A 23,328-nucleotide genomic window follows, 5' to 3' on the forward strand; every position below is an offset into this window, starting at 1 on the left:
TTCTGCCACAATTGGCAAATTAATTTAGGTTACTTATCTCATTCATTACCTTAGGATTCATCTCATTAGAATACTTCGACTGTTCTACGATAATCAAAGTGTTATTCACATGACAAAAAATCTTGTTTTTCATGCTCACACCAAGCATATCAAACTTGAATACCATTTCATTTGAGAAAAAGTTGCACTTGGTTATCTTGTTCTCAAATGTATTCCATCTTCATTACAAATTGTTAATGTCCTAACTAAGCCACTACATAAGCAATCTTTCAAGGAGTTATGGGGTAAACTAAGAGTTCATCTTCTTCCACTCACTAGCTTAGGAGGGCTTGATAAAATCATTGATTCACTTACCAAAAATAATGGAGATCATGTTATTAATAGAGGTTATGACAAAGAATTAAAAGAGAAAGTTGGCATCCCAACAATGAAAGATCCCACAATTCATGGAAACCTATTTGAGATAAACATGACAATCTTTCCCATCTATAAATCAATTTGTATCAAATCTTGGGTGTTTAATTGTTTTGTTACTGTTAGCCCAAGAGTTCTCCTAATCATGTTTTGATGATAACAAACCATAGTTAAGTTACTAATTTGTTTGAATTATAAAGAATTTCAGGTGTTAGTTTGGAAATTTATCAAAGAACCTAATGGATGCAAGATCAAGACTTTTGAAAGACCTTTTAATCATAGGAAACATATGTAAGATAAATGCATGAGTGCACTTAGGATTTACATATCATTTCATACATATTTGAAAAACTTGGTTTATGTTTTAAAGTTACATTTCCATCAAAATCTGAGTTCTATCAAATGAACCTTAGGCAAAACGTTTCAAAATTGACATATTATTTTACCTAAAAACCTTGCCTAAGTGCTAAAGGCAAAAAGGCCATAAAAAAGATAGGTTTTCAGGTAAAAAGGTGAACCAGTCAAGGCATTGCCCAAACCGGCTCAATTGGCTAGGGTACTGATCGACCGGTTACCATTTCTCGATCGAGGGTAATAGTCACTTGCCAAGCATTAAATGCTCAAACGGCTAATGAACCGGTCGACCCCCTGCTCGACCAATCGAGACAGCTTTTTTGGTTTTTTAGCTCCCGATGTTAGAAACCTATAAATTGAGAACTACACTTCATTTATGAGGATGAGAACACCTATATTTATTTGTTTAACTACTTTTTCTTGTCATAAAAACTCTCATTCTTTTCTTGGTGCATCAAATCTTCATTTGCATATTCTTTAGTGCACCCTTGTGATTCATCCTAACCTTTGAGTTATATTTGAGTCATTGTTGAGTTAAGTTGAGAGATTCATATTTGTTAATTGAGTGTTAAAACCTTCAAGAGAGTAGAGACTTGAAGAGATTGTGTAAGAATCCATTGGAGCCGGAATCCAAGTGTAAAAAGTGATTAGAATCTTGGTTGAAGCTTCAAGTATAAGTGGAACCTTCACTTGGTTAAGAGCTTGAGGAGAGTGGATGTAGGTAAGGAAGTGTCAAACCACTATAAATCTGAGTTTGTTTTCTATATCCTTATCTCTTTATATTTGTGCTTCCTGTGCTTAATTTTATTGTGTTTAAAAAGATTTTTTTTTTAACCCCAATTCACCCCCTCTTGGGTGTTTTTATCCTTTTAGATTAGTCCTTTATTTTCTCAATTACCATTAATTTAAAATTCTTTTCCACTAGAAATTCTTGTATATATGATTGTTTGTTAATTTTTTGGTTACGAGTGTGTTGATATGTGAGATTGCAAAGTTTGTCCATTTCTTTTTTTGCTAAAAAAAGTATCAAACATTTATAAGTCAGTTTCCCAAGTGCAAGAACCACAATTGCAATATAGTGGGAAAAAGATTCGACTGTTGTTGTTTCATGAGGATAATAAGTTGCTTTTGGTGGTTTGGGATATTATTATTGATTCTTGAGAAAGAAGAGTGAAACTATGATGTGTTAAAGAAAATCAAAGGAGAAGGTTCTTTGAACTTTAGTGATGAAAATAAGTAATCAATCAAAGAGAAAATTAGAGAAGGAGAGAGAGTTACTACCTTCATTATCTTGTCTCCTTACAGTGCAAATGTTGTGGCTCAAGTCTATAACTAACACCACTAACACACCCTCGGTTAATCCAAATGGTTGTAAAGGAGGCTTGGGTATAACTCTCTAAAGGCTTATTACCTTACATATTACTCTACCATCTATCATCCACTCAAGACATTCTCAAGTAGTGGGGACGTGTGGTGACAACAATGGAGCAATTTTCCTCAACTTAACTCACCCAAAATCAACTTAAAAATTCATAGTTTTGTACATTATACTTTGTGAAAAATAAAAATCACTGACTCACCTCACTTATTCCTCTCATTTACTAAACTAGCAACAAACTTAAGCAAAAAAATTTTTTTTTTTTTATTAGAGGTGAATGGGATGTGACGAGAAAAATAACCATATCTCAACTAAAAATTAAAATTCAAATACTCCCAACATTGATTAAAAATGAAAATGACTTTTCATTGAATTGAAAAAATAGATTTAAAGCATGATAGTTGCATTTTAAAATTAAAGAACTAAGTGGCCATCTAAGTCAATGAGATGATTATGCCTTATTGTTCAAGAAAAAAAAATCTTAACTAAGCTTCCTTACTTCCTCTTCAATACTTTGTCTTTGTGTGTCTTGCTCCCTTCAGACTTGCTATTTATGGTAGAAAAGGCTAATGTGGGAAGGTAGTCATTTGAGAATGTGAATGAAATGTCTCTTCACCTTATTAATCTTGAACAATTGAATAATGAGGTGACCTTCTATACTTGTCAAGAGATATGCATGTCATAGCAGCTAAAGCTTGTGTGACAGCTCTGATCCCCCTCTCCCAGGCATTGACAATGGTCCTAGCAAGATTTGTTTGAAGAGGAATGAGAGATGAAGGGTGAGATTTAGAGATTTAAAGTTCATATCTTTGCTAAGGAGAATAGATGGAGAGTGAGAAATGAAGAAAAAAGGAATTGGGAAGGTTGCATGGATGTTGTGCCTTGAAAAAAGTACGAAAAAAAACTTATAATTGAAAAGAGGGTTCTAGTTGTTGGGCTCTTAACCTAGCGGGCAACCCAATGGGTAGCCTAGCAAGTAGCCTAGTGGAAGGACATTTCTTACATTTCCTTGATGGTTTTTGAAGGGGAATCAATGATGAGTTAATCCATCTTCCTTCTAGGTTATTAACCCTTCCAAATTATCTTGTTTTAGTCACCTTTTGCCCTTGTTTTTCTTGCAAAACTTATAAAATGGTTAAGATACCTTTTATTGATAAAACATGGTAAATGGAATACTCTTATGCATGAAATGTTATGAGTTTGTATAGTTTACTATGCTAATTAGTGAACAATTTTATGCTTATCAATGATTGAACACCTTGTTTGGATATGAAAATAGTGAATAGAATTATCATTTTAATTATTGTTTTCTCTTCTTAGTTTGCAAAATTCATTAGAGAGTGAATAATTACTTATTCAAATACAATTAATTTGTAAGCGACTTCATCATATGTAAGCTTTCGACCTTCAATCATAACTTTGTTAATTGTATTATCTTTTGTAACATCACAAAGTACCTCATTGCCTATGCATAACAAAATAACACTATACATTTTCTTCATAAACTCATCATTCTCTTTGTTAGACATCGTTGTTAGTAGAACTTTTTTGTCTTTCAGTGCTTTGGACGGACAACCTTTATTGAACCAACAATACACATCTTAATAAGACATAGATTGATATCGTTTTTCTATCAAACTTACCAAACCTCGAATTTTGGCACCATTTCAATTCTAACAACCTTAGTTCAAAAGTACGGATGCAATTGGAAAGGTGGAAGACCTTTGCAAATCATAGTTAATCATGCTTATTTTTAAAATTTAGTATATAATTAATTTGAAAGCTTACTTATAATCACAATTAAATTTACCATTGCAACAAATTGTTTATGTTTTGAAAATTTTTATAAGAATCCATATTTCAAAGTTGCTAAATGGTAATGATGGTGATAATGATTGGAAGGATGAATAGTAGTCCATAAAAATATAGAACCATTGATAAGAAGTTGAAACTATTTTAATTAAATGACAAAAAAAATCATTAAAGATGGCTTATCTATTACAGCAAAAGTCTATGAACATGTGGTCACGTGGGATTTGATGCTATACAATTTGCCATATTCCAAACACCCAAAGCAGGTAGAATTTGGGAAGTGGGATTGATTTTTCAAAGTAGCTTTAAAAGATAAATGACGTATCTTCCACATTCCTTGAATGAGGTATAAGAGACACTTAACTGGGCCAGTATCAAATTTAAGCAATCCTTGCCACATTTTCTCTTTGTTATAGCGTGTGTGTGTGTGTGCATTTAGTAAAGTAATTTGTTGAAAGGATGTTCGGTAAATCAAACTAATGACTTAATAACTTAATTTAAGTCATAAAATGAATTAAATATGATTGACAAAATAACTTAATATCATAATTTGAACTTGAAAGTAATTTTAAGTATTAAGTTAAGGAGGTGTTTGATAAAATTTAATACTTATTATTTAATAGTTTAAGTTTACTTTAAATTAAATTATATTTAAGTTATTAACATAAAACTTATTACTTAATTTTTATTTTAAGTATTAAAATTGTTTGATAAAATTACTTAAAATTTATTTTAAATCATCAATTGACATATTTATCGTCGTAAATTATAATTAAGACAAAGTAGGTCAAGTAATAATGAAGGTTGTGAAGTAGTAAAAAAGATTGTGAAGGTAATTAGGGTAAATGAAAATAAAAAGTAAAATGAAGATATAACTTTTAAAAAAAATTAATTAATTGTTTTTATTTCTTTCTTAAAATTATTTTTGACTTTAAGTTATATTATTAAGTTATTTATACTTAATTAATTTAATAACTTAAATTAAATTGTTAAATCACTTAAATTTATTAAATTGATTTATGGAACACTCATTAAATTAGTTATCTTAATCTTATTTTTTTTATTTCAATTTGCCCACATCTAATGATATTAAATTTTATAATTATGACTTTACATTAACGACTTATTTTTTATAGTAAATATTTTGAAATTATCTTATTATTTTTTTACAATATTTTAAATATGGATGCTTGATGCTTCACAAGTAAATTTAAAACTAATAAGAATAAATATTAGATAAAATTGATGAGATAAATATATTAATTTAATGATTTAAAATAAATTTTAAATTAAATTTATCAAACTATTTTAATATTTAAAATAAAAATCAGGCAATAAATTTTAATTCAACTATTTAAGAATAATTTAATTTAAAATCAAATCAAATTATTAATTATTAAATATCTTAATGACTTAATACAACTTGTAATTGACATGGACGAGAAAAATGTAATTTCCTTGGATTATATGATAAAGAAAAGCCAAGTTTGAAGTTCCAACATCGAACCCAGTGGATCACAGATAGATTTGCCACGTCGGCTGTCATGGCCACAAGAAAATTTCCCGCCTTAACTGCCCAGTACTTTTAAAAACTCTTTCCCTTTGAACAGCAGGTTAGTTACCTGTTCGGTTATTGGACAAGTGTTACAACTGTAACATATCACATATGTAATGTGACCAGATGAAAGCAAGCTCTTTTATTCAACAATTCGAAGGAATAAAAGAACCCAAATCCAATTCAACTGGCAGTAGCTAGAAATAGGCAACGGAAAAAAATTAAAAAAAAAAGAGAGAGAGAGGGGATTTTCTGCGACTTTGTCCATTATGGCCCCACTCAGCACCAGTGTCGCATTGCCTTCCGAGACTTTGATTTAACAGTGAGGTGTGAGCCCATTGTTTATGCTTTCAAACTTGATCCAAACATGTTCGGCGGCGGCGGTGGAGGAGGAGGAGGAGGAGGAGGGGGAGGAGGAGGTGGTGGTGGTAGTGGGAATGCTGTAATCAACATTTCTTCCGGCAAACGCAAGACCATGGAGCCCCAACAAGGAGAGTATCGCAACCGCAACCACCTCACCCAACTCCTCTCCACGCTTTCCTCCACCACCTCCTCGGCTTACTCCTTCCTCCTCCAAAACGACGTCGTCCTCCTCCCTTCCCAAACCCTAACCTTAGAATCCCAAATCTCCTCCGTCTCCCTCTCCCTCTCCACCCTCCTCTCTCTCCTCCCCAACCCCAAATCCCTCCAACCCATTTTCGTTGCTCCTCCTCCGCCTCCGCCACCTCCAACCCCACAGCCGCCGCAGCAGTGCTGGTTCCAGCGCTTCCTCTCCGACGCCTCCGCTGACTACGATTCCCGATGGGTCGACGCCTTTCACATGTCCAAGCCATCCTTCACTCTCCTGCTCAGACTCCTCTCTCCATCTCTACAAGCCTCCATTCCCTCCCTTCCCCCGAATTACACCCTCGCCGCCGCACTCTTCCGCCTGGCCCATGGTGCCTCCTACCGGTCCGTCGGGCGGCGGTTTGGGCTTGACTCTGCCGGAGCTTGTCGTGCTTTTTATGTTGTATGTAAGGTTGTTAATGATAAATTAGGGCATATGTTCGAGTTTCGGTCAGATATAGGGAGGATTGTGGTGGGTTTTGGATGGATATCACTTCCGAATTGTTGTGGGGTTTTGGGATTCGGCAAATTTGGGGTTGATGGCGAATTGTTGGGGAAAGATGGGGCTTTGATGGTACAAGCATTGGTGGATTCAGAAGGGAGGTTCTTGGATGTCTCAGCTGGATGGTCAAGTAAGCTCAAACCCGATACGATTTTGCACCAATCCGCATTGTTTAGCGGTGTCGATGAGTCGAGGGAGTTGCTGAATGGACCACCTTTCGAACTCACTGATGGCAATTTAATACCTCAGTACATATTGGGTGACTCCTGCCTTCCCCTTTTGCCCTGGCTCTTAACACCCTATGTTCGATCAAGTGAGGAAGATAGTCTTAGTTCTTCCGAGCAGGCATTCAATTTCGTGCATAGTCGAGGCATGGGATTGGTCAGTACTGCATTTTGTAGAGTTCGGGCACGGTGGCAGCTTCTGGCGAAGCTATGGAAAGAGGAGTGCATAGAATTCTTTCCTTTTGTAATTGTCACTGGGTGTTTGCTGCACAATTTTTTAATCAAGTGTAGTGAGCCATTGCCAGATGAAAATGCTGGGAGATCCAAGGAGGGAGAGCTTCCTATTTACCAAGGGAAAATGAATGAGAGTGGGCAGAGGATCAGGGATGCACTTGCCTCGCACTTGAGCCGGGTAAGCTTGAGGTGAGGTGAGGTGATGAATGCTATAGAATTTATGAAGTTGCTCCCCATTTTTCTGTATAAACTTAACAATGTATCTTAGTTTGAACTCAGTTGGGATGAGTAGGAGTTTTTTCATGCTTTGGTTTAATTGCATTAAGCACAAACTGCTTGTGTAATCATTGTATTACATATGAGGATATCCAATTTCCATGTTAGTTTCATGTCTTCTGTAATGTCATATTTATTGATGTTGACCCTGTTTGTATCTTTAAATGTTGGTTGGTACTAGGAGTCATATGCCTATCTGGATGGTCGGTTTAAGGTTAATTACCTTTTTTGGGTATTTGAACTAGCACACAAGTGAAAATAAGCCGAAAAATATGATTTATAAAACTGAAGAATGCCACCAGAGGTATGAGAATTCGTTTTTTGATTAGAGGAACATATACATAAAAAGGTTTATGAAGTGTATGAGGTTGACTCTGGGATGAGAAGACATTTAAAAACGTTTTAGAACGATAGGACACTAGCAATTCTTCTTGACTAGAAAATTCGTGGAATTTAGGTATCCAGCTGTGCAGCTGCTGATGGTGAAGGTTTTGCCAGTGAAAACATGGAGTGCTGGTAATAGGTGGATCTTCACTGGGTCACAAGGCTGATGACTCAGTTTCATTGGCAGCTAGAAACACTGTCAAAAGTAAATATAATGTTTAATTTGGAATTTATACTTTTCCAAATTTATTTAAGAAATTTTCTTGATACCAGCTGAAGTAGGTGCTGTTAGAACCTATTAGTAGAAGTATTTTTCTGTTTCTGGCACATCACATCAATACATACTTCCCAACCCCTAGTTCTAATCTCCACACTTTCGTGGATGGTTCTTGCTCATAAAAGTTCTCTTTACCATTATATATGAATATATATATATATTGACAGGCATTCTCCTGACCACAATAATGGTAGCTTTCTCTTATTGGGTGAAGAGAACAATAATGGTTCTCTTATTCTGGTAGAGAGAACTATTATTGTTCTCTTTACCACAATAATGGTAGCTTTCTTGTGTCGCTTCTGAAGAATTTCATATTTGTTTAATAAATGAAAGTTTTACTTTTAACCCAGTGGAACTGAATGGAAATGCAATCAATGACCAAAGAATTTCAAACAAAAGTGACTCTCTGGATTGTTGTTGAGGATTTTGCCCTGTTTGATGCTCATACCTGTCCCTTGCTTCCTTGGATGGCATCCCTTCAAAAATTATAAATCAATGGGAGTGCAGCCACTTTCGTTTTATACTGGAATTAAAGCCAACCCAGTTGCGTACAGTGAAAAGTTATATCAAGAGTAAGGTTATGATGAATTGATTGGTTGTGTCTATAAATGTTACACATATCTGCTTGTGTGCCCATATGTTGTATTCATTTAATGGTAGCTGAGCAGAGAAAAGAAAAGGGTAAATTCCAAACGAAGGCATTGAATGTAACTTTAGTAAGACTATGCCTTGACACATCTAGTGAAGGCTGATTAGCAATAGATACTCATAGGAAGCCATGTCCTATACTATGGCTCATCTTTACTGAAGTGAGAGGTTTGACCAACACATGGATTTAGCATTTGGTCTTAAAAAATAGAGATATGCCGTCTAGAATCTAGGGTGAGAGTTACCCCTGCAGGTGGGAGTCTCTGTGGAGTTGCAAAGAGGACAGTCAAGACATAACCTGTTGATAAGATGAAAGTAGAATAGCTATATTATGAGTTGGTTGAGCAGGAGATGAAAACTGAGTTCACTTGTCATGTGTACTGCCTTCTACAAAACAGAGGAGGAAGATGAAAATAATGGAGGATGAAAAGCAAATTTTTCCTTCTTTTTTTTTTTTTTTTTGGTGCATTTGGTAGCTTACATAATGGGGTATAAGATTATATGTAGAGAATCTAAAATGCTTTATATTTTCCCTTCATTTCCTTGTTCTTTTGTTTGATTTTTCTCTAATTTCCCTTTCAGTCACAGTGATCTGAACAGAGCCTAGAAAGAAGCTCTTGGTGAAATTCAATGGCTGAACATCTGAACTTCCTTGTCGTGTTAGCCAAGGAATCTTCTTGAAAACATACCTGTTAAGCATGGGATTATGCAACAACTTTGACTAGATAAGCCTGTTTGCACTGAAAATCATTTTGGTCTATCCAACAGGGATTTGATTTGTGTCAATTTTCCTTGAAAAGTCATTTTCTATTCCAATCTCATTAAAAAAAAAAAAATGGGAACGATGGTCCGCATTTTAACAGTTTTTGAAACCGAAACCAGTGACAATTTTTAAGAACAAAGGTCCTAAAAGTATCCATTTTAGTATTTTTAGGGTCTGTTTGGTGGGTGATTTTAAAACAGTTTTTTTTTTTAAAAAAAAAAAAAAAAAAACAAAACAAAACAAAACAAAACAAAAAAAAAAAAACAAAAGAACTGCTTTAAAAAATAAGTTTGGCAGCTGTTCTCTGAAAATAGTTTTTGAAAACAAAGTGATATTGAGAATAATTGTAAGAGAAAAATAGATGTTGTTTTTATATGTTTTTAAATATAAAAGGAAAATATGAAGGAAAAAAAACTTTAGAAAAAATAATAATAAAAGACAAATAAGTTTTAAATCAACTTAATGTTCTAAATTCTTTAACAAATCTTGTAATTTTTAAGAATAATTTGAAAATTTAAAAACATATACATATAATCATAATAATAATAAAAACTTATTTATATATTAAAAAGTAAACTTTGTTTGATTTCAAATTCATTTAAAAAAATATTATTAGCCATTATTATTTTTATTCTTAACAAAAAAATTCAATTATACTATGTTAATATCAATATATCATAATTTTTATATTATATAATAAATAGTATATTTCTTAATAAAAAATATAATTTATGACTTTTAAACCCTTGGATTTAACTCTTTTTTATATATACTGTTCAAACTACCCAGAGACAAATCCAAAGTGAAAAAAAGACAAAAATAAAAGTGGCTCCATTTTTTTCTCTTGCGTCCTCCACGTTTGTTTGTGTACTAGAACTGGTGGCACCATGCTGTAGGAGGGAAGCAGAGGAGTCGCCCAAGTTTTCAAGATTCTATCGTCCATGGCGGGAGGCTGATAATGCCATTGCATTATTCCTTTACCAGGCAAAACGACACATTTAGGACTAGAGTTCATGCTCAATATGGCCTCTTCTGTTTTTCCATCTTCCCATCAAGGATACAACTTTTTCTCCACAAAATACAAAATTTATATTTAATGGGGATTTTGTTTTTCTTGTAATTTTATATAAAACAAAATCATTTTTCAAAAAAAAAAAAAAAAAATCACTAAATCAATAGGTGTAATAAGGTATACCAAACACTTAGAAATGAACTAAAAGAATGATTAGTATACCATATCCTAAAGTTGGTAGAATTAGATTTAGGTGGTGATAAAAGCAGACTTCAATTATTTTCATCTGACTAGACTTCAACTAGACCCACCTTCCGATTCTACTTGTTGCTAAAAAAATTCAAAATCCTATTATTATTTGGTGACCCCAAAGTCAAGAGCACACCATTGTATCCCGGCGTGCCAGATTGCACAAGAGGATAAAACCTGCGTAACCCCCACTTATAAAACCCAACATTCTTGCAACATTGCCACTATGGGCATACTACATCCGTGTCCCATTGAAAGAGCTGTCGCCCATTTGTCTATCCAGAATCAATGTCCCCCAAATCAAGAGGGAGTGCGTGGGTCAATCATCACACGCCACGCCTCGGGTTTTCTAATTAACCTAACCATCATGTTGGGTTATAAAATGGCCACCCAAAGATGTCAATTTGATTCCTGTCTTCCTCTTTGGAGTTAGGGATGTAGAAAAAGGCCGATGACTCAGAACTTGCCTAAAAAAACCCGACCCAAGTCAAAATTTATGAGTTAGGATCGGCTCAAAGATTTTTTTGTGTTGACCCAACCGGGCCAACCCAAAACTCAACCCGCTAGTCTCAAGACATTAAGGCCAACAACACTATCACCACCCGACAACACTACTAAAATATTAAGACCAACGATGAATTAGTAGTGGATATTGAAGTGATGCAACTTGATGATGGTCATGATGCGTATATGGAGGTGATCAACTACAGAAATTAATGATGATAATGATATATAAGACTATACAACATCAAATTGTTATATGATTGAATGTACTTTTGTTATGTAATTTAATTTAATGTGTGTTACTTAGTATATTATTTGAAATGTATTAGAAAGAAAAAGTAATTTCGCCCGTAGGGCCGGGCTTTGGGAAAATGTACTCCGTCCGACCTGGGCCTAAGCCATCTCTCTAGCCCAAAAAGCCCGCAGCAAGCCATTCGAGGCCCAAATATTTAGGCTTGGGCCGGGTCAAGGCAGCCCGAATTAACACTCCTAGTTTGAGAAATTAATGAAAAAACTGTTGACAGCTCTATAAAAGTTACAAATGATTAATTTAATGAAGTACAGAAAAGGGAAAAAAAAAATTATATACATTAACTTGAACAGAAGGTACAGTTCCATGTAATCCAATGAGGGCAATAGTTAGGTGAAGCTGCAGTCCCATGGACCAGAGTTCAAACGGTTAACAAAAATGATCATCATCTGTCAACCAATCTGCAAAGTAAATCATTTGAGATGATAAGAAGTTTAAGATCACCACCTTCACTGTAAAGCAGTTGAAATCATATGGAGCCTGTCTGCAACATCTTTAGAGCCATGGATGTTAACCAGCAGTTAGTTGGACTTCAATCTAATCAATTAAGAAAAATGTTGCCAGAGGAGCAGTTTGTTGTACAGCTTAACCAGCAAGATAGCAATCCCATGAACCCTGGCTCCCTCGGTTGTGAGGTGTCCCTTTCCCTTCTTTGTAGAACTCTTACAAACTCATCCAAACTTAAGCTCCCATCGCGGTTTGCATCAAAAATATGGAATATTATGTCAACCACATTATCGGTGAGGGAGATGCCACACACCTTATTCAAATAATCTCCATTAGTACACTAAATTATGCTTATTCATGAGAAGAAAAGTGTAGTATACATACTTGGCATGCAGCTCTTTGGAAATCTCCCTTTGTCAACTGCCCATTCACTTTCCCATAACTAAAAATTGCCCAAGACAAGGGCTGCAATCTTTTACGTAGCTCTGCAAAATTCTTGAATTCTTCAAGTGTAATGCGTATGTCTCTGAGTTGTGGTTCATCATTTAAGTCATCAACCCGGCGAAGAAACTTGTTTATATGCCTCATGTCAGCAGATGCAACCATGGACAGGGCAAAATCATTGGCTGAGATGGTTCCCCGTGACTTGCAATCATAATGTGCGAACTCTAATTGTAAGATCTAGAACATTCACAAGATGTTATTTAATATTCAAAAACTATAAAAAGATTTTGAGTAGAAGTTATTGATCTCATAGCTAAAACTGAAACTTTGTTAGAAACAAGTCAGTAAATTGACAAGTTGTGCCTTAACTTGAATCTTTCAGCAATGCACATATGCATTTCAGCATGGTTGGTTGGAAATGTGCTTGGTATAACTTTCAAGGAAGAATGACTTCGAATGGCCATTTCGACGATTCCTAATGATTTAATAATATGGAACACTCAATCCTCTGGATTGCCATTTCTTGAAAATCTTGAAACGCTCAACTACACTAACCTGTGTTACCTAGCATTGTTTTATTCTCTTGTGAAAAAACATGTCAATCCTGTCCAAAATGTGCTATTCTGATCCATGACCTAAAAGAAATGCGAGAAAAAAAATAAAAAAATAAAAATTCAGAGTCCTACTTTCAGGGGTCCAAAAAAGAACCAGATGAGGTAGCAGCATAATGATTGGGAATGTAACTTCTTGCTTCTCCTACAACGTCTAGGATAAACCTTCCTTGCAAAGAGGATGGCAGATTGATCTTCTAGCATATTTCATGGGATTGGTATGATCATCTCCTGGCAAAGCGTGCACTAAGCATGGTTTCCATTAGAAGCCATTCTCTCTTGAGTTTAGTTCAATTAAGCCATTTTTTGGTTAAGACAACAGAATGCACAAATCTTAATCAATCAAAGTAGGATATATTCCAGAATGAAAGAGCAAGGGGCAACATACCTCATCGTGCAAATCTCTTAAGAATTGAACAAATGCTTCGTGCTTAAGGCATGACTTGCCATCCTTGCCAAAAAAGTACTCCAGCAAACCCCCATTCTCTACTGAACCCCCAACTTTGAGCCCAATTCGTAGCCCATCCCTGTGTTGAGCCCCTTGCCTATTGTGGCTCCGCATCAAAGCCATCACTCTCCTAAATTCCTCCCTGTCTATCTCTCTTTTAATGGATGGAAGCCAGAAAGGAATCACAAATCAATAAACAAAGGGATAAGAAGCAGATTTTTTTGTATAAATGCCAAAAGGCCAACTATCTTGACTGAGAAAAAGGAAAATTCACAAGCAAACCTAACAATCTTTGCCCTGTTTATGCCTGGTATTGGCCATGTATTTTGTTTGACATTTCAAGGACAAGCATACACAACATGCTTATTGAGGGAGTAAATATTTTCCCAATCAAGAAATAAACATTTGAGAAATTGGAGCAGCATGCAACTCATACTTAGGTTGGATAAGAAAACAAAATTGCTCAAAGTTCATAGATAATGATAACAACAATATAATAAACGCTAGGCTTAATAAGAATGCTGCTATTCATGCCTGGTTTTAAAGATTCCCAAATGGTTTGAGATGATTGCATGTTTACATTGTTATTGCTAAATTCAAGTACATTACTTGTTTGTATCACATGGCTTATTTTGCCAGAGAACATTACTTATCATGTGGCAGAAGTGGTAAGCAGGTGGTGAAATTTTAGTTCCATATTTCTAAGAACTTATACAACTATGAAAAAGAAAAATATTGTAGATTTTATTTTTATTTGACTTTTTAATGATTCTGAAAAGGTTATCATTGGAACAAGGATTGAATGCAACATGAAGAGTTTGATCATCCCAAATTCAAGATTGATTACACAAGCTTATTAAAAATTATCTAAAAGTTTCTTTTTAGGATTCTAAAGCATGAGATTCACCAGATTTCAGCATATATTCAAAATCATTGTCATTACCAGACCAACAAGTCTGATATCATCATGGTCCATGGATGTGCTTTGTCATTTATTTAATACCATCTCCAAAGAAATTTTTTCATCTTAATCTCATGGGTTCAGGATCCTTGAGACAGCTGCAAAGCATGTTTCTAGGAACCAAACACAAGGCGTAATAACTAAAACATCAAAAGATTTCTCATCAATCCAGCGTTCACTACTATTGCTGTGTTTTGATGTGATTTTTTGAGATGATAAAGAGTCACTGTAGAAGTTTAGGATGGCTTGTATGCATGTAAAATGAAAAATGAAGGAGACTCTAATTTTCAGGATTGAGTTGACAGGTCACTTGAAATTATAGACAATTCACCCATCACAAACATGGGTGTAAAGCACTGCATGATAGCAGTAGTAAGGACAAGGTCCATAGTGGAGAAGTAGGGATAAGGGGAATATTTGAGATTTCAAACATGCTCTGCATCTTCCACCTAGTTAATAGATGCCCTGTTGTCTGTGCTGTAGGGAGCATTTTGATTTGTATGTCTCTGCTTTTAAGGTTCTAAGAAATAAAAATTAAAAAGAAGGAAAGGATCTCATGTTTAGATTGATTGGGGGACAGCCTAGAACCAGTGGAGAATGGTTCTCCAAGGAGGATAAGATGTATTCTGCTGTTTGATAGAGCCCTCATAATGCTATAGGAAATTCTTCAAACGAATTGTCATGAGTGTTACCCAGCCCCAAACCCAAGGTATTCAGGATAAACTAACACTAGAAACCTAGTGAAAGTTCAACGTGGGTGTACATCAAGGAAGATGGCTGCCTGGCTGCATTATTATGGCTGATAGCTTTAGGCCATGTAACTAAAGACAGTGTTTGGCTATGTATTCTACTCTTCAATGAGTATTATGAACCATTTAAATGTCATTTTCTACTTGGACTACATGTAGAAAATAGCATGAGTAAATGTTTCATGGTTTCAAAAATTTCTTTCTTAATTGATAATGCATTGAAAGCATAAATAAACAAGTTGAGTTACCAACAAAAAAAGAAACAAGAAGTTAGGAAATTGTAAGGCTGATTTCAAGAAGGGTAAGTTTAAGGATTGCAAAGATTCAAACATATTTCTTGTGAAGTGGAAGAGCTTTTGAGAAAAAACCTCACCTAGTGAACTGGGCTAAAGTGTGTTTGGATAAGAAAAGAGGGGGGTCTGGGCATTAGGAATCTCTTTGCTCTTATTTACCTACCAAAAAAAGGAATCTCTTTGTTCTTAACATGGTGTTGTTGGATAAGCGGGGTTGGAGATTTGCTTGGAAAAGGATTCCTTGTGGAAGTGAGTGATTGTTGGGAAGTTTGGGGAAGAAGTAGGAGGTTGACGTTTGGGTGCTTAGGGAGGGTTATGGTGTTGGCTTTTGGAAGGCTATTAGAAAAAACTAGGAGGTTTTTAAAAGCAAAGTCAGCTCCATTGTTAGGAATGGGAGGAGAATCAAAGTTTCGGTTGGACAAGTGGTGTGGTGACACCTAGCTAAAAGAGTCTTTCCCCACCTGATTTTCCGTTGACGATTCAAACGAATCATGGGTAACATATATGTGGGGGCACGATGGGGTACTAAGGTGGTGGAGGTTTGGCAGTTGGAGGTGGCAGTATCTGCCAATTCATTAGAGTCTATGTTTCTCAAGACAGTTCCATGATTGAGAGTTAGAGATTGTGGAAGCCTTTCTACAGGAAATTCAAAAGCATTCTATTAGGCGTGATATAGAGGAAATGACTTGATCAGTTCAAGGAATGGAAAGTTCTCTGTTAAAGCTTTCCATTCTTTTTTGGCCTCAGGGGGTACAGAGACTTTTCCAGCTAGAGTAGTTTGGAATCCACGGTCCCAATGAGAGTTGGTTTTTGGCAAATTGATACTTCATGGGTAAAAGGGAGGAGGAATCCATCGACCACATGCTTCCTCTGTTGGTCTTTTCCTTATTTGGGTCACAGCAGGTGATTTAGTCTTCAATTCTGTTGATGTTGCTAAGCTGGAATGGGGTTCAAGTAGGAAAAAGGCAAAAGACCATTTGGCGTAAAAGAAATTGGAGGGGTTTTGATGATGTGGAATCCACGAATCAATTGCTAAAATCCTCCTTTTTGGATTATACTAGGCATCATATAGAAGGAAAGACTTCTGTCTTTGATCCATTTTATTGATTGGTCAGGAGTAAATAATTGTGGGCTGCTGGCTATTTCCCTTGTTTACTCCTGTCTTTGTCCCTTTCTCTAGGTACCCTTTTGTACTCCAGTGTACTTAGCTTAAGCCTTACCTATATCTCTAATATTTCCTGGTTGCTTATAAAAAAAATAATAATAATAATAATAATGATTGTTTGAGAAGCAATCTAGATGTCTTGTTCTTACATGGATGCACAAGATGCCTACCCATTATTGTCAAGATCAAACATTTTAAACGCCACAGAGAAGCTCGACTCTGGAATGCTGAGTAGTGTGACCAAAAATATGTACCTGTTGCCACAAAATTATGTACAAAACAATTATGCCAAGAGCACAAATTTCAAACAGATTAAGATGAAAAACATAAAAATGAAAAATAATCTTTTTAAGTTCTGCAATCATGGGAAAAAACTTACTCGGGAAAAGATATAAGTCCATCATTATCAGTATCAAAAAGCATGAAAAATTGTGAAGCGGTGTAACGTAAGTCGCTAGGAACCCTCTCCCCTCTGAGACTCCCATATCTAACATAATCTGATTCAGACGGGGGAAATACAGGAACTACTGCCCGCATTAAGTCAGCGGGCGTCATGAATACCTCCCCATTAGGGGCTCGGAAGGATGCAAAGTACTCGAAAACCTGCAAATAAAATATGGTGTAAGAGATTCAGTATTATTATTATTATTTTTTTCTTTTGAAAAAAAGATGAATACCTTTTCAGGGGGACTTCTCATCCTCATGCGCTTTTCGTACTTAAAATAAACCTCCTTCCTATATGCATCTGAAAAAGCAAAACTCCAGCATTATTTATCATTTCTTCGAAATATTAGACTCGTCAACTTCTTTCTTCCGATTTTCTTGGGAATCAATTGAAGGAAACAAGGAAAAGGAAAGTACCTCCAAAGAGGTACTTGGGTTTCTTGACAGGAATGGAGTCCGGTGAATCAGAGTGTCGGAGACCATGATCCTGTGTGGCGGATGCAGCCACATTGGAGCAATCAGCGAATGAGAAAAGCGGGGTCGCATCTGAAGACGAACAGTAGCAAAAGCCGAGGCTAGGCCCAACGATGAGGACCCCTGATGACAACCATCTCACCAACATTTTGAGTAAGGAGTCTGGGCCCTTATCCTCGTCGTAGCTGGACCCACCGTAATATCTCAGTGGCCGTGATGAGCCGTCCGATTTGTTGAACAATGAAGGAGCAATCAAGACTCGGCGTATGGAGGGTGAGGATTTTCTGAGAGGTGCCATCCACATGGTACCGGGTGTGAGAAAGAAAGGTAGGAGAAGAGGGATGGGGTGTCGGCGGCTGGGAAAAGGGAATACGTAGACACGTGAATATGAAACAGTGAAAGAGAGAAAAAGGCGGTGCCGTTTTGACCGAGAATAGAGTACCTGGGAGGTTTGACCTTGAGTTCTTCCCAACGCATGGTTGGTTGGTTGATAGGATCCCCGCCAAAAACTGGTATAGGGTGTGAAGAGCAGGGGCAGAAGGGGTTTGGTTTGATTTGGTTAATGGTTCTGGACAAAAATATCTTCCCACCGATTGAACCCCTCTTTGGCAAAAGCTTATCATCAAATTAGTGGCTACCATTTTAATTTTTATCCTCAAATTAATACTGAAATAAATAAAGGATTACATAATCATTAAGAAAAAAAAAACAGTGGGACAAAAGCATAATTAGATGTATAAACATCCCCAAAATGGATTCAAAATTAAGGAATGGAAATGGAGGCTATCAAGGCCCAGTGAACCCTAGTGGTGTGATATGGGTGTTGGGGCAGATCCATTATATCTGTCAGCCCAGGTCCATTATAGCTGTCAGTCCAAACAAGAATAAAGAGCAGCCATTATAACACATTAACACCGTCCCGTAGTGTCCCACATCGCTCCCAGTCAGAAGAAACCCAAAACAACTTGCTTATAAAATATCTGTCAACGTTAGGTTCAAAATCATGGAGCCGTGTGAGGAGCACAAAGCGAACTATTCTTTCGCCTTTTACTAAAGAATACCGTGTGCTCCCCATCCAAAACGGCATACATTTATTTTTGGAGGAGCCATTCCATAAATGGATTGGCTCCCTATCAAACCATCTTAATAAATTCCCAATTTTTATTAGATCTGCATATTGATATGGTTAAGCCCAAGGGTTTATTTGGTTACCATATCAAGTGTAAGGAAACCTAGAGCATTTAGCAGCGCCTAAGGTATAAATGGGTTTGTTGCCCTATTCTTAAAGCTAATGTGGACTCACCATAACTAATAACTAATGGTGCCTTATTCTTAAAGCAATTGTGAACACACCATAACAAATGGTGTTAGGTGAGTTCTTCGATATCATATCTTGCTAATTTAATCACATTAATAGACCCATTCAATGGTCTGACCTCCCTTTTCCCAACTATACTTGTTTCCACAATTTCCTTTTTTAGTCAATTATCTAAGTGAGTCACGTGACTAAACTTACACATCAATATGCATATTAGCATATATTTCATTTACAAGAATCATCAACCCTTTTGAAAAAATATAGAAAAATTAAAGATAGTATCTATATTATTAAAAATTTGATATTTTAATATTTATTTTAATCTAAAAATATATAAAATACGAATTTTCATTTTATATATATTTTCAAGTTAGCACATAAAAACATATTTTTTTCGAAAATTGATTACATGAATCCCGATTCCAAATGAATAATGTAATCAAAGAAGAAAAATTGATTGAATTGGTTATAGCTTAGTGGGGGACAATGAATTATTTATTTATTTATTTTAACACAAAGAAAAAAAGGTCTTTAAGAGGAGTTAAATGACACAAAAGGGCAGATGCACCCAACCCAAATCCCAATAAATAGTGGTGTAGCTCAACCATTAATAAATTGGTTTATCCCCATGGTTGAACTGTTAAGTGGACAATCAATTGAAAATCTTGAAATCATTATTTTAATAAAAAGGAGAGAAAAGATGGGTTATGTGAAGATAATTTGTGGACTTTGATATGATAAGAAGTGTGGTAGTTGGGATTGTGTCGATACTCTTAAAAGGGCCTTATGGGCTATGGGTAACTTCTCCCAACCATTCACTTTGACAATCATAGCACGGGACTCAAGCCTATCACTAGATTTTTTAATTCCCTGCCTACTATGCTTCCTTTATTTGACCCTCAACGCCCGGGATTAATTTGATAATACGATTCTATGAAAATATCGAGAATTATGAATATTTTGACCCTCAACCGCCGGGATAAATTTGATAATACGATTTTATGAAAACATTGGAATCACGAATATGTCAATACTTAATTTTAGGGATATATAAAAAACATATTGTCAGATATTTAATCATAAAATATCATCACATAAAAATTAATAACAATCCTGAAATATTGAGAAAAATTCCAAATATATATATATATAAGAAATAAGTTAGATATTTTAAAGTTAATTATTTTTGAAAAAAAAATTATATATATAATTTATCATATTTAATAATAATATCATTTAAGTCGATAAAAAAATATAAATTTTATAAATGTATATTTATTATTAAGTTGTCTTATATATTATTTTATAATAATATTATGACAATATAAATTTTTTAAAATATATTTAATATTAAAATTATGATCCATTTAAATTTAAATATATTTAATTCTTTTAATATATTTAATAAATATATAGATTATGTAAAAATATTTAATAAGAAAATTATGTTTTATATTTTTGGAAATAAATTAAATCAAATGTAAAAATAAAGTAATTAAAATTAATTTATTTAATAATAAATATCGATAAATTATAAAATATCAATAAATATCGATAAAATATGAAATATCTGTCCAAATACAAAAAATAAAAATAAAAAATATTTGAAAATATCGGATGATGAATATATCTTCCCCAATTTTGTATCGGGATTCACGTCCCCATATTTTAAATCTTGACCGTAGCTTATATGGTAAGACAATTTTTTAATATTGATTTTTTTTTTCCCTGAAAACTGCGGGGCTTCACGGGTTATTTGTACTTCTAAAAGGGAAATTAACTGGAATGAAATGTTTTGCCAATCACTCTACAGGCTTTCCAACTAACCTTTTTATTAATCTAATAATTTCAGAAGTCCAAACTAGCAAAAGATGGCCCTTCAACACACCAATAATATTCATCATTGTCTTGTAGAAATCAGTCAAGTTAATGTGTGAGGGCCGGAAAAAGAGAAACTATAAAAAGGGCTGCAGGCCATGACAGTCGAGTGGGGTCGCCCAACTTCTACCACAAAACATGTAGTAATGGGGAATCTCAAGGGCCCATTTCTAGCACCATCACTATGAAAATTGGAACTCCGTTAGGGCTTGAGGGGTTGAAATCACAAAGGGAGTAATAGTGTTCAAGTATTGATTAATGAGAGCGCCGTGGGATCATTTTCTTTGGGGTTGTAATACACTAATATGGGGGTTCAAACTCCCTTTGAATATTGGTGGCACTTTCACCTGCCCGGCTCCACCTTTGCCCCGTCGCGCCCGCCACCCACTCCCCACCACCACCACCCAGAGAAGAAAAACAAATGATGACTAATCCCCCTTGGAAAACCTATTTTTAGAGGATATGAGAGGCCAGAAAGTTCACGCACTACCTGCAGTTGTATTTTCATTGGTCGCTTTCGGAGACTCAGCTACCTTCCAAATGTCATTGAAAGCGAGGTAGAAATATCCCAAAGTACGCACCAGTAATTTATCCATAATATTTACTTACTCCTTCACCATCTCATCTACTTCTTCTGCATCTCAAATCGCAAATATATATATCATATAATACAGAAGGAAACAGTCAGAAGCAACAAGCCATGGACTGGTTCTCCTGGTTATCCAAAACTGACCTCGAGCCTTCACTTACTTACGAATATGGCCTCGCTTTTGCTCGCAATGAGCTCCAAGAAGAGGATGTGGTTCATTTCAATCACGAATTCCTCCAGAGTATGGGCATCTCTGTGGCCAAACACAGGCTTGAGATCCTCAAGCTTGCTAAGAAGGAAAGTGGGGAGCGACACAATACTCTTTCCGGTCTTCTTCAGGTAATCAGCAAAGCCAAGAGGAGCTTCGCCAAGTGTGTTACCAAATTGGCTTTTCATGGGGATTCAGCTCGTTCACCGCTTCCGATTTCGACTTCTTGCCAGGGTTCATGGAGGGGGGTATTGTCAAGGAAGCATGACAGTTCGATGGAGCTCAAGCAAGGGGCGCTGCTGCTCACGGATGGGACCAGCGCAAAAGCATCTGGGCCTTCCGATGAGAGGAAGTTGCTGCCAATTACGAGACCAAGCTTATCTGGGCCTTTGAATGTGAGGGTCATGCAAGATAGGATGCTCACAAATGGCAGCCCTAGGTTATCTGGGCCTATTAATGGAAGGATCATGCAGGAGAGAATGCTCACAAACGGGAGCCCAAGATTGTCTCGGCCCCTGGATGCGACAAGCAGGAGCCCAAGGTTATCAGGGCCTCTGGACCGAAGGGTACATGACAGATCGCGGTTCACAAATAGAAGCCCAAACCTATCTGGGCCACTGGATGGAAGGGCCCAAGAGAGGATGCCCAGTATTGCAAACAGAAGCCCAATAGTGTCTAGGGCTGTGGATGGAAGAGCCCAAGAGATATTGAGGACCCCTTATAGGGGCAGAAGCGTATCCGGGCCTCAGGATGGAAGGATGCCAGAGGGGAACCGGCCAAACAGGAGCCCAAGGCTATCGGGGCCTCTGGAGGGAAGGGCCATGGGCCTCGACAAGGAAAAGATTGAAGGAGTGGATGGATATGATTCAATATGGGCCACCATGTTTCAAGATATGAAGCCCACTTGAAGCGTGCACTTTCTCTAGTCAGCAATTTTTTGAAGGGTTTTTCGTAAGAATGACAGCGTTTGTAAATTGAGGAAGATTAGGTTTTTGGAGGGTGGTGCACTAGTGCCACATGGCTTCTGATTTTCCTACGCAAAAAAATCAAATGAAGCTACAACTTCTAGTGTGAGATTGAGTTTTTTTGGATTAGTCAATCTTGTTTTGTACTCCCATGCTTTAACATCATTGTTTATGCGATCCAATTGTTGAAAATTATGTGCACAAGACAGTGTTTGGTTTCGCTGAGCCTACACTCCTACAATTCACTCAGTTTAGGGGGTTTTGTTGGTGCCAAAAATGAAATTTACTTGTTTTTCTAAAGTTTCATATTGAACCAGAATAATGATTCATATTTTGAACTTCTTTCAACAGATTCTTTGTATATGAAGACAATTAAAAAATTAGGATGAAGATTAAAACTTGAAAGATATCGGGTGGACTACCTGTTCATCCCCCTAGTTTCATTAATCAAGACAAGTTCTTTCAACCTCAATCACAGCCAATTCACTCAGATAAATCTTCATTATCAAGCTCTTGTTTAAACCATATAGTGGTTAAATCCTGTTTCCTGATATAACAAATGAATCAATTTTTGGTTTTCTGCCATGAGCTTTATGTCCTTTTGACATTCACCAGCCACTTCAACAGAGAATGAGGCTAAAGAAGGAATCTTATAGTTAAACAATTGTGGGGAAAAGTTAAGACCCTAACAGAGGAAAGAAAACTCCCAGCCAAGTGACATGAGGTAAACACTCATCCCCTCTTTCAAAATCCCACTTCAATCAGATTTATGATCGACATTGTAGATACAACAGTATTTTCATTCCACACTTCTTCAATAGGGTAGTTTTAG

At 36.0% G+C, this 23,328-nt stretch overlaps 3 protein-coding genes and 1 non-coding gene across 5 annotated transcripts; 3 read left to right on the top strand and 1 right to left on the bottom strand.

Moving 5' to 3' along the window:
* Positions 1–5,705: 5,705 nt before the first annotated feature.
* LOC100854497 (protein ANTAGONIST OF LIKE HETEROCHROMATIN PROTEIN 1) lies at positions 5,706–7,468 on the top strand. Its single transcript, XM_003633102.3, has one exon. It carries the CDS (start codon positions 5,881–5,883, stop codon positions 7,270–7,272), a length of 1,392 nt encoding a protein of 463 aa, XP_003633150.2. The 5' UTR covers positions 5,706–5,880; the 3' UTR covers positions 7,273–7,468.
* A 4,230-nt stretch (positions 7,469–11,698) lies between these two features.
* On the bottom strand, positions 11,699–18,135 carry LOC100246594 (calcium uptake protein, mitochondrial). 2 transcript variants are annotated; one of them, XM_019222808.2, is made up of 8 exons: positions 17,981–18,129; positions 17,482–17,894; positions 17,298–17,365; positions 17,000–17,223; positions 16,791–16,874; positions 13,393–13,606; positions 12,334–12,630; positions 11,699–12,262 (listed from the first exon to the last, which is right to left on the bottom strand). In XM_019222808.2, the coding sequence occupies exons 1-8, from the start codon at positions 18,013–18,015 to the stop codon at positions 12,044–12,046; spliced, it is 1,554 nt and encodes a 517-aa protein (XP_019078353.1). In that variant the 5' UTR covers positions 18,016–18,129; the 3' UTR covers positions 11,699–12,043. The 2 variants fall into 2 exon arrangements, with proteins under 2 accessions (XP_019078353.1, XP_059596763.1); XM_059740780.1 differs by lacking the exon at positions 11,699–12,262 and having other exon boundaries at positions 12,519–13,235; positions 17,981–18,135.
* A 410-nt stretch (positions 18,136–18,545) lies between these two features.
* LOC132254704 (U5 spliceosomal RNA) lies at positions 18,546–18,662 on the top strand. The gene has a single exon (XR_009467010.1). It is a non-coding gene; the product is annotated as a U5 spliceosomal RNA (small nuclear RNA).
* A 2,489-nt stretch (positions 18,663–21,151) lies between these two features.
* Positions 21,152–22,688, top strand: LOC100251733 (uncharacterized). Its single transcript, XM_002266045.5, has one exon. The coding sequence runs from the start codon at positions 21,435–21,437 to the stop codon at positions 22,437–22,439; it is 1,005 nt and encodes a 334-aa protein (XP_002266081.1). The 5' UTR covers positions 21,152–21,434; the 3' UTR covers positions 22,440–22,688.
* The last annotated feature ends 640 nt before the right edge of the window (positions 22,689–23,328 follow it).

Source organism: Vitis vinifera, chromosome 11 (assembly GCF_030704535.1).
Source record: "Vitis vinifera cultivar Pinot Noir 40024 chromosome 11, ASM3070453v1".
NCBI classification, from domain to species: Eukaryota; Viridiplantae; Streptophyta; class Magnoliopsida; order Vitales; family Vitaceae; genus Vitis; species Vitis vinifera.

Bases quoted from the DNA above. Each gene is read 5' to 3' on its own strand.
- LOC100854497 (XM_003633102.3), top strand. From the start codon at position 5,881: ATGTTCGGCGGCGGCGGTGGAGGAGGAGGAGGAGGAGGAGGGGGAGGA.
- LOC100251733 (XM_002266045.5), top strand. From the start codon at position 21,435: ATGGACTGGTTCTCCTGGTTATCCAAAACTGACCTCGAGCCTTCACTT.
- LOC100246594 (XM_019222808.2), bottom strand. From the start codon at position 18,015: ATGCGTTGGGAAGAACTCAAGGTCAAACCTCCCAG. The intron at 17,895-17,980 runs GTACTCTATTCT...CCCTTTTCCCAG, and splicing joins CTCAAGGTCAAACCTCCCAG to CCGCCGACACCCCATCCCTC. The intron at 13,607-16,790 runs GTAGGCATCTTG...ATCCATTAAAAG, and splicing joins TTTGATCTTGACAATAATGG to AGAGATAGACAGGGAGGAAT.